The 15,631-nt window shown below is 32.3% G+C and overlaps 1 protein-coding gene across 1 annotated transcript in view; it reads right to left on the bottom strand.

Annotated features, from left to right (window-relative positions):
• Dmd (dystrophin) overlaps positions 1-15,631 on the bottom strand; it is a 1,772,476-nt gene that overhangs the window by 1,310,333 nt on the left and 446,512 nt on the right. The window contains exons 23-25 of the mRNA XM_052170230.1: positions 14,127-14,309; positions 3,360-3,494; positions 847-996 (exon numbers count right to left, since the gene is read on the bottom strand). Of these exons, the coding sequence (XP_052026190.1) occupies positions 847-996; positions 3,360-3,494; positions 14,127-14,309 (468 nt within the window). The remainder of the gene's footprint in view (positions 1-846; positions 997-3,359; positions 3,495-14,126; positions 14,310-15,631) is intronic.

The raw sequence follows: 15,631 nt of genomic DNA, 5'->3' as shown, positions 1-15,631 counted from the left end.
ATATATAATTTTGAGTATGCCAATTGAAATGTATATTTGTTAGCAAATAATTTATGACTGCAATCAATGTGTAGAAATAATTTATATGGGAGAGAAAGTAAAAGGTAAAATAGAAAAGGGTGAGAGGAAGGAAAGAGAAAGAAAATCATATTTAAATACACAATATTTTACAAGAAGAAACTCAACCATGTTAATGCAAGATACAGTGTATATAGTATATAAGCTGGATAGTTTTATGTCTACTTGGCACAAAGTAGAGTCATTTGAGAGGAACTAAACTCAATTAAGAAAATATCTCTAGGATATTAGGCTGTGGGCAAGCTTGTAGGGCATATTTTAAATTAGTGATTGATGTGGTACTTTGTTCCTTTTCTTGAAGTAGTGGGTTCTGCAAGAAACCAGACTGAGCAAGCCATGATAAACAAGCCAATAAGTAGCACCCCTCCATGGCTCCTGCCTTCAGGTTCCTACCTTGACTTCCCTCAGTGATAGATTATCACCTGGAAGTGTATCCTAAAATAAGCCATTTCCTCCCCAGATTGACTTGGTCACAGTGTTTCATCATAGCAATGGGAACACCAAAAGAATATGTTAAATATTAGTTTATAGGTCTGATCATGGTATTTTTTTCTTAATATACCTCAGCTTTCTGTTAAAATCATACTTCCTGTTAAAAACTATGTATTTCTAAGAGGAATGACATGCATATCGAAAAAAATCACTTACTGCTGTAAAATCTGAGGTGAAACTAATATGAAATATTTTTTTTCAGTTTACTGGGAAAGATTGTGCCTCTCATACATTTGTAAAATATAGATTAAAGAGATTCCCCACTTATCTTCATACCTCTTCATGTAGTTCCCTCCAACGAGAATTAAATGTCTCAAGCTCCTCATTGATCAGTTCATCCATGACTCCTCCATCTGTAAGGGTCTGTGCCAATAGACGAATCTGATTTGGGTTCTCCTCTGAATGATGCATCAGATTTTCAAGAGACTGAAAGAGATTCCCAACAATTATTATTTTTCATCATTGTCTAAATACATTGAATTATAAGCAATGCATAGTATTTGTCATTTACATAAATTTAGCCATAAGCAATGTAAAACAAAATTTAATTTGGATAATAAAACTTGAAGGATGATTATTGCTTAAAAATTCAAGGAATGCATATGATTTTTTCCACTGAGTTATCTCTATATTTTGGATGGTATTTTGGCTTATCATTTTCTAAGTGAGAGACTCCTCTTTATTGCTTTTAATGGTCAGTGTCATGCAGGTAAAATGATTCTGAAAATATGTATAGTAGAAGCTCATAAGTCCCGTTTCTTTTCAAGGAAACTCCTTTACTCTTTACATGTTTTAACATAGATACAGTGTGGTCCTAGTTGCATTAAGGACTGAAAGTTGATAGAAATGACCATAAGTTCCTTTATGCTCAAGAAGGGACAGCTAATAAAAAAATCACTTAGTGATTTATTAAATGGTTGGATCTTAGTCATTTCTGGGTAATTTCCTTTGAGAGGGGTTTGTGTGTGTGTGTGTGTGTGTGTGTGTGTGTTGAGAAAATGTTTTCTTTTGTTTTGGGGTTGTACAGTTAAGCCATTCCTATCTTTCTATAATTTATCGCCTTATAATCCTTAACAAAAAAATGAGATTTTTTTTTAGATAGATTGTACAATGAAAATAATCTCAATGTAAATTTTTGGCATTCTAGATAATAAGCAATTGAATATCATCTCACTAGATCGCACAACTATGTAAATTGTAGATGTAAGCTTCAACAATTCTTTTAATGAGTTGGTATTTCCAAATACATGAAACTGTCCCTAGAGATGTTTTTGTGTCTTTCTTATGTGTCTATTACATTTCAAAAACTGAAAATTTTGATGTATTTTGCTCTCAAACTTTTAATTAATAATAATAATATTATTTCCCAGTTACATTTTTAAAAATATGCTTTTGACATCTAAAATCTGTAAGAAAAACTCATGAAAGCTTTAATACAAATGTTACTATTGATTTTTTTATAATATATACAATTAATTATGTGTTGCGAATATTCCAGTTTTAGGATTTTCATAGAGTATTGTTTCTCTTTATGTCCTAAAGAAGTACATAACCTGTTAATTAAATAAAAGGCCAACTTGGTAAAAAGGGGATAATTTTTTTTCTCTCAAAGAAGATCTTGAAGGAATTGGGTTAGTGAGAAAAATATGATAAAAATGTAATATAAAAATACAAGTAAAAGCAACAAACAAAAATTAAGAATTTATGAAAATCTTTAAAAGCAAGGAAAGTTAGGAGTTCCATGGCTTTTCTATTCTTGTCAAATATAAGTATATCCCTTTACTATTTAAAATGCCATAAGGATAAGCAGCACAAACTCACCAAACAATAAATCTACATGTAATAGTAAATAGAAAGGTAAGTAGTAATAATGACTTCATATTATTTTCTTAAAATTTTCCTTTGATACTTCATCAGTCTCCTCTGAAAGGACTGTATTTTATTAGCATGAATAATTATACAAACAGTTGTATTACTATAACATTTTCCACAAGCATCTAATGCATTTTGATCATATTTACATCACCTCCTTTACCCACATAATAAGTCCCCTTTCTCTTTCCTAATAATTCCCCTTTGATTTTCTAGTTTTGTTGGGTTATTTTTGTTTAGCTTTCTCATGTGAGAGCCACACAAAAAATATAAACATGCTAATACTTCTTTTCAAAGTATTATTTAAAATGTGTCAGCATAATAATGTAATTTGTACGTTTTATATGCAAAATCATAATAAACCTTATATATACATATGAGTATTCAAAAGGTACATTTGTATATATAATGTATATGAAAGTCTTTCTTCCTGCTTTTTACATTTTTTCTTAAATATTTTCTTTGTTTGCATTTCAAATGTTGTCCCCTTTCCTGGTTTCTCCTCCAAAATCAACCTATCTGATGCCCCCTTCCCCTGCTTACCAACCCACCCATTCCTATTTCATTAAAATTCTTTTAAATAATTTTATATGTTGCAGTTCAATAAATATAAACTTTGCATTAGCAAACTTCATTTGTACTCAAAAAGATTTTATATTAAGCTGTCTTTAGAAGTTTGTAGTAAATTTAAGCAAGTAAAGTAAGTATATAGAAATTAGAAAGATAATAAAATGAAAAATCTACAAGATGAGAAGATAAGACATTCCCTTTTAAGTCCTTGGGAACAAAGGATTTGTCCAAAATGTCAGGAATGAAGGATGGCTAGTAGATACACCATCTTCCTTGGGTTTTAAAATATTATATTTTCATTGGAACTAAATCTTAGAGCATACCATTTAGATCAATTGAAAACTTACTTCTAGCACCTCAGTGATTTCCTCAGCTCCTGCAGGAACATTTTCCATTGTTTTAAGTTTCAATTCTACTTCATTGAGCCACTTGTTTGCCTTCTCTAAATATGACAATAACTCATGCCAACATGCCCAGACTTCCTAAGAAAGAAAGAAATAAATATTGCAGATTAAATATTTCTTTATAAAAGTAAATAGAGTTCCTTCATATTATAATTTTAAAACTTCTAAAGATGGATGATTTAATTTTCTATATTTCCCCTTACTTTGCAATAGAGGATTTAAAATGCAACTAGGTACTTTGTACATCTAATACCTCAGTAATTATAAGTCATTAAGGAAACAGTTTATTACATGAATAAATTCAAGATCCAGTGATTTGCCTTTTAAAATTAGACATTCACTGACACTACAGTCTTAAAAATAGATATATCAAAATGTATGATAGGATACATGCATATGCCTAAGTTCCTCAAGCATCAACAATAACACTGTCTTCTTACTTATAAATTCAAGCAAAATTAATAGTTATATATTTAAAATTAAAATATTTAACCATTTATCTTTCAGTGTTAAAAATATTTAGAATTTATATATTAATGAAAAAACATTTTAAAATATCTTCAAGGATATTTTATGTCAGTGACTTTGTTTACATAATAGACATTGAATTTAATTCAACTACATTCAATTCTATTTTGCAGTTAATATTTACACACAAAAATCATATATATATATGTATATATATACATATATATTCCTTTATTTATGATATTTTTATCATATCCTTGGGTCATATCACCACAAGCACTAATACTATGTCAAAGGCACATTTACTTCTAGGTGACTTCTGATACACAATGTAAAACATTTTAAATTTGCTTCTTAACAAAACTTTCAAATTCCTAAACATAATCTAGAAGAGGATTATTCTGATCTCTAAGTATGGGGATACACTGAAAGAAAAGTAATTTACACAAAATTAACATGAAAATGAATGAACATATTTGACTACATTTGAACAAACTTTTATCATTTACTAAAATAACTCCCAAATTAATATAAAAATATGGTTTACCCATTTACAATATAACATTTGTTAACATTTATATAAAAATATTCAATCTTATTACAAGTCTGTAGATGAACAAATAATGAAGTGAGCAAATGAAAAATAAAGCCTATCATAACCATAAAATTAAAAGAGGAAAAATAAAAGAAAGAAATGTGGGTCTGGACAAATAACACTGTGTTTAAAAGCACATATTGTTCTTAAATAGGATCTGACTTCTGTTCTCAGCAGCCATATTGGGTGATTTATAACAACCGATAACTCCAGTTCCGGGAGATCCATTCCAGCTTTTGGATTTCAGAGGCACATGCATTTATGTGGCACACACAAATAAAAATAACTAAACAGCAAAATTAATTTTATACAAAACTTCATATATATATATATATATATATATGTATATATACACATACACATACACATACATATACATATACACATACACATGCATATACATATTTATTTACATTAAGAGCCAAGGGAATAAGTTAGGGTAGAGTAAGAAGTGTGACATGAGCTAACACACATGAAATAAACCAACAAAAACTATGTGTATTCCTAGGAATATGTATATTGTAAGGACTAATTTTCATTCTCGCTGATGTGTGGATTTCACACTTAGTATCTCTATAGCTCTGCTTTTTAGTATTTATCTTAGCAGAAGTGTTTATCATTAAGAGCCTTAACCATTTTAAAAGTGGGCAATATTAATTTTTTAAAAAAAATATATGGAAACCTAATATTTTAGAAGTTTCCTAATATAAACACACACATATACATATATATATGAAATTACCATATGATCATGCAGATAATACCCTGACTTGACATCACATGCTATCAAGTTAACAGCCTAGCTTGAGTTGGGCAAAGTTTTCCCATAGAGCACCTCAAGTACTACAGGTTACTGGCAGTGCTCTTGTTTACCTTTCACAGCTTTATGGTGACACACTATTGCTACAGAAACTGCAAGCATGTGACATAGAATATGGAGAATCTAGCAGGTATTCAACAGGTTGCTTCATAGCTACTAGCTAACATTATTTTGCTAATAGCAATATAAAGACATCTGACTATATTACCATAACACTTATTAACTTTATTTACGAGATTATAAATTAGTGTTAAAATCATTTCAGTATAGTAAAAACAATGATGCAGTCTCATAGTACATCATCCTGAGAGCATCATAAATAGCAAGGCTAAAGTAAATATTTGTTTTAAGGGACACTAAATGATTATCATATTCCTGATATTTCCTCCAAATTGATAGACTTTAAAAATAATGAATAATATTATATAACTGTCTGCTTAACATAATTTTCAACTGCCTGTAATCCTATCAACTTACTATAATTTATTAATTTTATGTAATATATTCCATATAGAAAGTTAAGTATTTTTCTTTTTTTATATTTATTTTCTATATTCTTTGTTTACATTCTAAAAGCTTTCTCCTTTCCCAGTTACCCCCCATATGTCCCATAAGTCCTCTTCTCTCCATCCATTCTCCTATCTTTCCCCCTCCCTTTTCTCTGTCCTGGTACTCCCCTACAATGCTGGATCAAGCCTTTCCAGGATTAGGGCCCTCTCCTTCCTTCTTCATGGGAATCATGTGATATGCTATTTGTGTCTTCTGTATTCAGAGCTTCAGGGCTAATTTATATTCACTTATCAATGATTGCATCCCATGTCTATTCTTTTGTGATTGCATTACCTCGCTTAGTATGATATTTTCCAGTTCCAACCATTTGCCTAAGAATTTTCCTTTACTCTGGAGAATACTTTAAGCTATCCTGGGTTTTTTGTTATTCCAGATAAATTTGAGAATTGCTTTTTCTAACTATGTGAAGAACTGAGTTGGGATTTTGATGGGGATTGCATTGAATCTGTTTTGTTTTTGGCAAGATGGCCATTTTAACTATATTAATCCTGCCAATCCACCAGCATGGCAGATTTTTCCATTTTCTGAGGTCTTCTTCGATTTCCTTCTTCAGAGACCTGAAGTTCTTGTCGTATAGATCTTTCACTTGTTTGGTTAGAGTCACACCAAGATACTTTATATTGTTTGTGGCTATTGTGAAGTGTGTCATTTCCCTAACTTCTTTCTCAGCCTGTTTATCCTTTGAGTATAGGAAGGCAATGATTATATAAACCTTAAATCATTCCAGTATCTTGCTGATCTATATTCTCTTTTCCTTCTGGGCAAACATCCCAATCAAGATATACATGTATCACCTTAAATCCCAGGATATATTAGAGATTTAAAGTGAAGGGGATGCCAGTGGTAATAAGTCATATTAACTTTGGTGCAAATTAAGGTAGTGGAGTATCATGTTTTAACTCTTGGAATGGATGTCTTCTTTCCTAAATGTATCTTGTACAACATTGTGACATAGGCTCAATGTAGCAGTTTACAGGTAAGATTTTCAAAATAAAATAAACTCTTGAGTTCTAAATTAGAATGAAAATTTATTTAGAGTAAGTGTAAAGTTTAAAAGTTTCGAACACAAAAGTACATTGAAACCAAAGAACTTAAAGTGGCTTTGTTTGAAATACAAAACACATGAAAAGGCAAACATCAAAATAGTAGACCGAACTGGTGATCACCCTCATACTCTTTTAGTTTGGTTAAAATTTCAGGTTGATCCCAAGTTCGGTCAGTCACTAGACTGGCTTTCCCTAAGTTTCTTCTCCATTTTTTAGAGTATTTATTAGAGTTTTGACTGGGGGATGGCAATCATATCACACTTCTTGATGCCTTCCTTGTCTTTCTACTAAAGGGGAACTCTACAAGTTCTCTCTCTCTACTGTTGGACATTTCATCTAAGGTCCTTCCCTTTGAGTCCTGAGAGTCTCTCACTTCCCAGATCTCTTGTATATTCTAAATGGTCCCCCCATTCCTGAGATTGCTTATCTCCATTCATTCTGCTGGCACTTGTGGCTTCTCCTCTCTTCCCCCCAAGCCCATATAAACAGCTAACAGAAAAGAAAGCAGATACTTATACACAACCATTGGACAGAACCTGGAGACCATTGTAGTTGAATTAAGGAAAGGATGGAAGAAGCTGAGGCGGAGAGTGACCCTATAGGAAGACCAGCAGTCTCAACTAACCCAGGCCCCTAAGATTTCTCAGAAACTGAGCCACCAACAAGGCAGCATATATGAGCTTCTCTGAGGCCCCTGACAGAGGACTATCTGGTATGGCCTCAGTAGGATAAGATGCTCCTAACCCTCTAGAAACTTGAGGACCTAGGAGATGTAGACATCTTGAAAACAGTTGGGGAGGAGGAATGGAATGAGGGACTATATGAGTAGGAATGGGATGGTGGCAATGGCTAGACTGTAAAAATAATAAGAATAAAAGATAATAAACCATAAGTTGTAACAAAATTTTAAATTTATATCTCATGAATAAAGGGCACTAGGAAAATTGAGGAAATAGAAAAAAATGAACACTTTTAAAATGTGTGTTTAGTTTGGCTATGTTATTGCCTGTACTATTTGAGTTTATTAACATATTTAAGAAATAAAAGGGTTAAAATTGCAACATTCTATATAGTAGGACACAACTTTCACAAGCTATGGAGGAGGTCTCATGAAGAGACTGACTATAAAGAAGACAGTTCTACTCAGAAAGTTGTTTTTTACTGGAAGATATATTCCCTTATGTTCATATTCTTCTTTTCTTTTGGTTGTTTTTACAGTGCTAAAAATTAAGCACATATCTTCCTGCATATTTTGTAAGTACATTCCCACTGTGGAAAACTCTCAACTTTCCACAGGGAGAGATGACATGTGTTGGAGCTCACATAGAATGGGTGATATGCAACCCTAGTGCACCTGGGCAGTGATGGCGCACTCCTTTAATCCCAGTACTTGGGAGGCAGAGGCAGGTGGATTTCTGAGTTAGAGGCCAACCTGGTCTACAGAGTGAGTTCCAGGAGAGCCAGGACTATACAACAGCCTTGTAAAAACAAAAACAAAAACACAAGCACAAACAAAATACCCCCCCCCAAAAAAAAACCAAAAAAAGGAAGAAAAGAAAAAAGAAACCTAGTGCAGTGGAAACTATCTGGAACCTATGAGGGTAACTGAGCGAGGACTCCAAAATGGGAGAATTTTGAGCTTGAACTAACCATCTTCTTTAATTAGGCAAGATATCCATAGGTGGTACTGGCACAACAACCCAGCCATAAAACATTTAACTTACAAACTATGCTGCCTGCAAGATGTACTGTGGCAATGGTGGGTCATAGATTGTGGGAGTGGCCAGTTGATGACTTGTCTCACTTGAAGCCCATATCACAAGATGTAGCCCACACCTGGAACTTATTACAGGGCCAGAAATCAGAGATTAGATAGCCCAGAGACCTAGAGTAGAACTAAAAATGTCAATGAAATGATTCCTAATGATAATCTTCAATACACATAGTTTGATATATAGCCCAATTGTTATCATAGAGGCTTCATGTAGCAACTGATGCATCTACAGTCAAATATTAGGCAGAGCCTGAAAAATACTACATAAGATGAGGAGGAAGTATTATAGGAGCCAGTAGATTCAAGCAAATCATAATAAAATGGACCACAGAGACAACTAAAAAGGCCTCATATGGGCTCACAGAGACTGACCTGACTATCAGGGAGTCTGGATATGTCTGTGCTTACCCCTCTGCATATATTATAGATGTGTAGCTTAGTGTTCTTATGGGACTCCTAACAATTGGAGTGGGGATATATCTGATTCTTTTGGCTGTGCTTGGGACCCTTTTCCTCCTACTAGGTTGTCTTATCTTGTCTTGATATGATAGTATGTGTCTAGTTTTATTCCATCTTGTTATTGCCATGTTTGGTTGATATCACAGGGAGGCCCACTCTTTTCTGAAAGGAAACAGAGGAGATGGGAGGTTGGGAGAAGAGGGGAGAAGAGGAAGGAAGGGATGCTGTGGTAAGGAAATATTGTATGAGAGTAGAATAAATAACAATAATTTTTAAGGAACACAATCTTTTTAGTAAGTGGGCATATTCAGAAAGAGGGAGAGGCTTTCTTTTCTAGTTCAGAGGAAACAGGGGCAACTTGTTGGAATTTGACTATTCATGACGGGAATGAAGACTTAATTCCCCAGAGCAAATAAGTTAAATAAGATGAATAAGTAATATGTGGGGACAATTAACACATTGAACTTTCAAGTGAACAGGTTATAAAGGTATGAGAATCACAGAAATCGTGTTAAACTCAATATTTCAAGGGACCATGAATACCTGAAGAGAGTTTCGGTTTTGGGGATTGAAAATTCACATTAATAAAAGCAACCAATGTTTCTAATAAAGCACATAGAATCTATGGAAAACAAGAGAGATTGGTCAGCATAATTAAGTTAATGACAATAGAATAATTATCATAAACATATCTTGGCATTAGAAAGATATTTATGACCATTTACACAAAGGATATGAATATGAAAGGAGTCTTTTCTCCTTGTACTAACACTGAAAGTTTGACACACAGAGCCTATGATTTTTCAATAAAAAATTCTTATTCTTACTATGATATTGATAAAGTAGAAATATTAAATTATTTAAAATTTTGAATGTATAAACTATGGTATTGAAGTTTAAACGGCTGAGAAGCACTTAAAGAAATGTTCAAGGTTCTTAGTGATCAGGGAAATGCAAATCAAAATGACATTGAGATTCTACCTTACACCAGTCAGAATGGATGAGATCAGAATCTTAAGTGACAGCAGATGCTGACGAGGATGTGGAGAGAGAAGAAACTCCTCCATCATTGGTGGGATTGCAAACTGGTACTACAACTTTGGAAATAAGTCTGGAGGTTCTTCAGAAAATTGGAAATTGATTTACCTGAAGACCCAGCAATACCACTCTTGGGAATATCCCCAAAAGATGCTCCATCATGCCACAGGGGCTCATGTTCTACTATGTTCACAGTAGCCTTATTTATAATAGCCATGAACTGGAAATAACCCAGATGCCCCACAACAGAAGAATGGATATAGAAAATGTCATTTATTTACACAATGGAATGCTACTCAGCTATTAAGAATGAGGACATCCTGCATTTATAGGCAAATGGATGGAAATAGAAAATATCATCCTAAGTGAGGTAACTCAGATCCAAAAGAACATGCATGGTATGTATTCATTAGTACGTGGATATTAGCCAAAACAATTATAATCTTCTAAAAGGTAAGAATGTATAAAAAGATTAGGAACAAAAATATTTGAAACTACAGACAAATATAAAAATATGAATACAATAAAGCCCCAAACTAGAGAGCTAATAGAATTTGGCATGGTTGGTTTAGTTATTTGGAAACCAAAATTATTGAATTTTTTCATGGTTTTAGAGCATTAATTTTACAGAAATAGAGAGAGGGATAAAGCAGAGAAGTGGAGGGAGGCCATGGCCACATGGAGAGAGGCGGGTAAGGGAATGCAGAGAGAGAGGGAACAAGAGGACAAGAGAGGGGAAAGAGTAAGAGAATAAGAGAGAGAGAGAGAGAGAGAGAGAGAGAGAGAGAGAGAGAGAGAGAGACAAAGAAAAAGACAAAGAGAGAAAATATGAAATTCTTATAACCAGTGAGATGAGGCTTAATGAGAGGGTAAATGTTTCAAATGTGTTAATTAGGAGCTATTATACAAAACAGAAAATTATGATAAAGTGTCAGATTTATAGACAATAAACCTCTCAATAATTTGAAATGCATTCAATGAAAAGCAAACACACATACAGGCAATTATAAATATTTATACCTATGAATTCATACCAGGACAAGTAGATAAAAACTTAATAAATTAATCACAGACTTAAGAAATTATTTCAAATAATTTCTGAATAATGGGCATACAGTAGTCACAATAAAAAATGATCCTATAAAATTGTAAAACAGAGAGGTTATTCAGTGATATTATGGAAAATGCTCTTAAGAAGGATGTTAGAAAAGACAATACTCAAAAAGATAATAGAGGACCATTATAAAAAGAAACAATATATCAGTTCAACAGTTTTCATTAACCTTCTAGATGACAGTAAAAGTATGTACAAATACATATCCACATAAAATAAAACAAAATTATAGAACATGGCATACAAAGAGAAAATTAAAAGGCACCAGACAAAAGAATCAAGTGACTGCAGTTTGACAGTAGACTTCTTAACAGCTCAAAAATTCAAAAGACAAGTGAATAATATTTTCAGTTTTAGAAAAATAAGTGTACATAATTATATGCTCAACTGCCTATTATTCGACAGAAAGAAAAATTCAATCATGTAAAATGTGAAAGAATTTGCAACTGCACTCAATATGAGAGCCATTAGAAAGTGAACACAGAAAAGAAGGGTAATGATAAAGCCAAGCACAGAAATGAGTAGAATAGCATTGGAAATTCTAAATGAATATTATGCAAAGTAAGAAATATAGTAGTATTTACTAATTGTGGAACTACAGATAGATAGGGAGGTTTACCATAGTTAAAGTGAAAGCAAAATTCATGTTTATATTTTTTATGGTTTTTTCATAATTTTCTATATAACTATAAAATATTAATTGACATAGAACTCCTTTAGCTAAACAACTTAGAGTAATTATGCAAAATTATTATACTGTCATTTTGATAATTCTACATAGCATTAAATGGATTACTATAGAAGTATTACCAATAAATTAATGCAAAGCTAAATATTCATCTGAGAAGTTAATTTTTGAACAGTAAATGGTAATTAACACAAAGACCAACAACTGATCAAGGTATAGACAACAAGAGATTTCAGAATGCTCATCTCTACAGAAGGCATCTCTACATTACATCTACTTCTTCCAAGGCTCAGCTGTCATAGTGGAAAATGGGGCAGAAAGACTATAAGATCCAGAGACAGTGAACGACTAAAAGGAAACTGTTTTATGAACACATCAAGGTTCATGAATGGTAGTTGAGGAATCATCCATAAGACCCATAGATCAATCTTACCCTTTAATTGTGGTAGGAGTGTAGAGATAAGAAACTCTCACCCCTATTTGAAGAGGTTATTTTAAATTTATGCTATTGGAAAAAGGAAAGTCAAGTCAAATTGTTTTACAGTTACAGTTCTTCTCAGGTTACTTATGATCCACTGAATTGACTCCATGGGTTAAAAGAAAGTAGGAGAAAGTAGGAGAATGAGAGAGAGAGAGAGAGAGAGAGAGAGAGAGAGAGAGAGAGAGAGAGAGAGAGAGAGAGAGAGAAAGAGAGAGAAGAAAAGTGAAATTGGATTGGGATCAACTTGTAGTACTGGTGGAGATAGAAGAAGAAATGGAGGAGAGAGAATGGGCATAGACTTTCTCATGCTACAAAATGCAAATTGTTATATGCATGCTTGAAATTATCAACCAACAACACCCCAAATATTTTACTCTATTATCTCATGATTCAGAACTACAATGCCTTTCATATGCCTTCAGATTTCAAAAAGTATAAAATTCTATCAAAAATATTATTCCTCACCAATAATGGTGTAACTGAACCTTTTATTGATTGAAATATTCACAGAGATAATTCTATCTGGGACTAGAAAATTTAAGTTTAACTTGTGTCTTGTTTTGGAATCATATCCATTTATAAGTTGTATATCCTCTTTCCCCTTTGCCTTTTCAAAATAAAAATCGGTGCTTATTTCTGATAGTGATAATGTATGCAGTACTTGAATTCTTTATATATATTCACACACACACAATCTATAGAATAAACAAGTAGATAAAATAAAGCACTGTTTATGAAATAAATAGAAAATATCAAAAATGAGCAATATGATTTAAAAAGAAGTATAGAGGGCCCAGTAATTACTAATAAAATCATCTTAATGAAAATACATTTCTACATGTAATTCTGATATGTCAGAGAATTAAATAAATTTATGATCATTCAAATATAGAGAGAACTATTTTATACAAATAAAGTATTTATAAATTTTGTAACCTAATAAAACCTGTAAAATATAATTATTATCTAAGTATTTTAAGTCAAATGGTTAGTTTATGAACAATAAAATACATACAAGGACATCTTTTTATTTTTTAAACTTTTTTTTATTAGATATTTTATTTACATTTTAAATGTTATCCCCTTTCCTGGTTTCTCCTCTGAAAACCTCCTATCCAGTACCCCCTGCTCCTGCTCACCCACTCCTGCTTCCCTGTCCTGTTGTTCCCCTGTACTGGGGCATCAAGCCTTCTCAGGACCCAAAAAAATATCTTTTTAAAAACATATTTTTGTACTTGTGCCAGCATGTGAATGTTCCCATATATAACACATGTGCAAGTGCTCATTGAGGCCTGCAGAGGGCACCAGATCCCCTGGAACTGGAGTTGCAAGCACTTGTGAATATCTTATGTCAGGTTTTATGAGCAGAACTCTGACCCACTGAAAGAACAAAAAGCATTCATAAATCTTTTGCCATCTTTCTGATAACACAAAATCTATCATGATCATTCACAAACTTGTTCTTAGCCAAAAGGCCGAGAAGCAATGATCATTCACAAACTGAAAACAGGTTTATCAAAATTAAGAAACTGCCACAATTTATACACATTGTAAGACTGTGCATGAGGGATTCTAACTTAAACAATTTACATAAAAACTTAGACTCTTAACTAATAGGACTTTGCTATAGAACTAATAAAAAAGTAAAACAACTTACTTCCAAAGTTTTGCATTTTCCATTCAGCCTAGTGCATAGCCATTGGTAGTTGGTAGTCAGAGTTTCAAGTTCCTTTTTTAAGGCCTCTTGTGCTGCGGCTGGAGCTTGAGCTATTACACTATTTACAGTCTCAGTAAGGAGTTTCACTTTACTTTCTTTTTGTAGTGCCTCTTCTTTAGCTCTCTGAAAAGCAAATCATAATCTCTTAAGAGCAACTCAATGTTATCATTTCCAATATTCATTCTAATCTGGCACATAATTTCTTCCTGGTTGAATTCCTGTTAAGATAGCTCAGGAACATAAGACCAATGATTCTTCCAATTCAATCATTTCTGATTTATGTATGATTAAAAAACTAGAAAAAAGACAATAAAATATAATAAACTTTTAATAATAATAGATTATGCAGGGTACTACTGTATTAAACACCTGTTTTATCTCTACTTTGGAAATAAATACAGAAGAAAAATATTTCAAAGTCATTCTTGGATATATAGTAATTTTGAGGGCATCTTAGGAAAAATTAAACTTTGTCTCAAAAATAAGAATAAATTTGATAAGTTATCTGTACATGGGCATGTATTTTTCAGGTATGTGTATATATCCATAGAAAGTTATACCAAACAGTTAAGTGACAATCACATGTTTTAATACCATATTTGAATATATTTAGAAGACTAATCAACATTACTTATAAATTATTCAGGTGAATCAGTATCAAATTTAGTGAAGATACTATTTAAATGAAAAGATATTAAATATCAAAAAATTTAATGTTATGTTTTGGAAATTCTGATGAAAGACAAAATTCTTCAGCAATTTATAACTTAGGAAATTGCTAGAGAGCTAAAGTACAAAGTCTCACAGCTATTGCTTTCTTTATTTCTGTGGAAGAAAAGTTGCTTCTTAAAACTTAAAATTGAACAAATCCATTTGATAACATGGAAGCTCAATTCAACAATATAACCCAGTAATATTTAGGTAACTATGTCATATGTAAACATTTTACATGTACAAAACATCCTAAAGCACAATATATCAAACACTACTGGGTCCCCTGCCCTGTTTCTGATAACTGGCTGATATCACTTTTTAAATCTTAACTTCAGTCTTACTCTTGTTTTCCTTCTAGACAGATAAGTGATTCTATGGGAAAGTTAGCTCTACTCTCTGGCAGTAATTTATTTAAGTAAAGCCCTTAAGTTGGTCTGCAATATCATCTAATAGTTGGTTTATAGCAATGTTATAGTTGGTTTTGTTTTGACATTATTCAGGATGCTCCACAGTGTGTATTTTGCTTATTATAAAGAGTTTTACATGGACAAGAGGGGTATAAAATGCTGCTTTATATATTTATATTTTAAGCATAAATTGGAATTTATTTCAGAAAGCCATAAATTATGCAGTATAATGACATATACAGGATACTTTAAATATAAAATAATTTTTCATGCATTTTGGTTTAAGTCTTTCAAAAATTCAGTTCATTCTTATAAAAGATTTTT

The sequence above is a fragment of the Apodemus sylvaticus genome, chromosome X (assembly GCF_947179515.1).
Source record: "Apodemus sylvaticus chromosome X, mApoSyl1.1, whole genome shotgun sequence".
Lineage (NCBI taxonomy): Eukaryota > Metazoa > Chordata > Mammalia > Rodentia > Muridae > Apodemus > Apodemus sylvaticus.
Note: the sequence above shows the minus strand (reverse complement) of the source record. Positions and strands in the feature narration are given on the sequence as shown.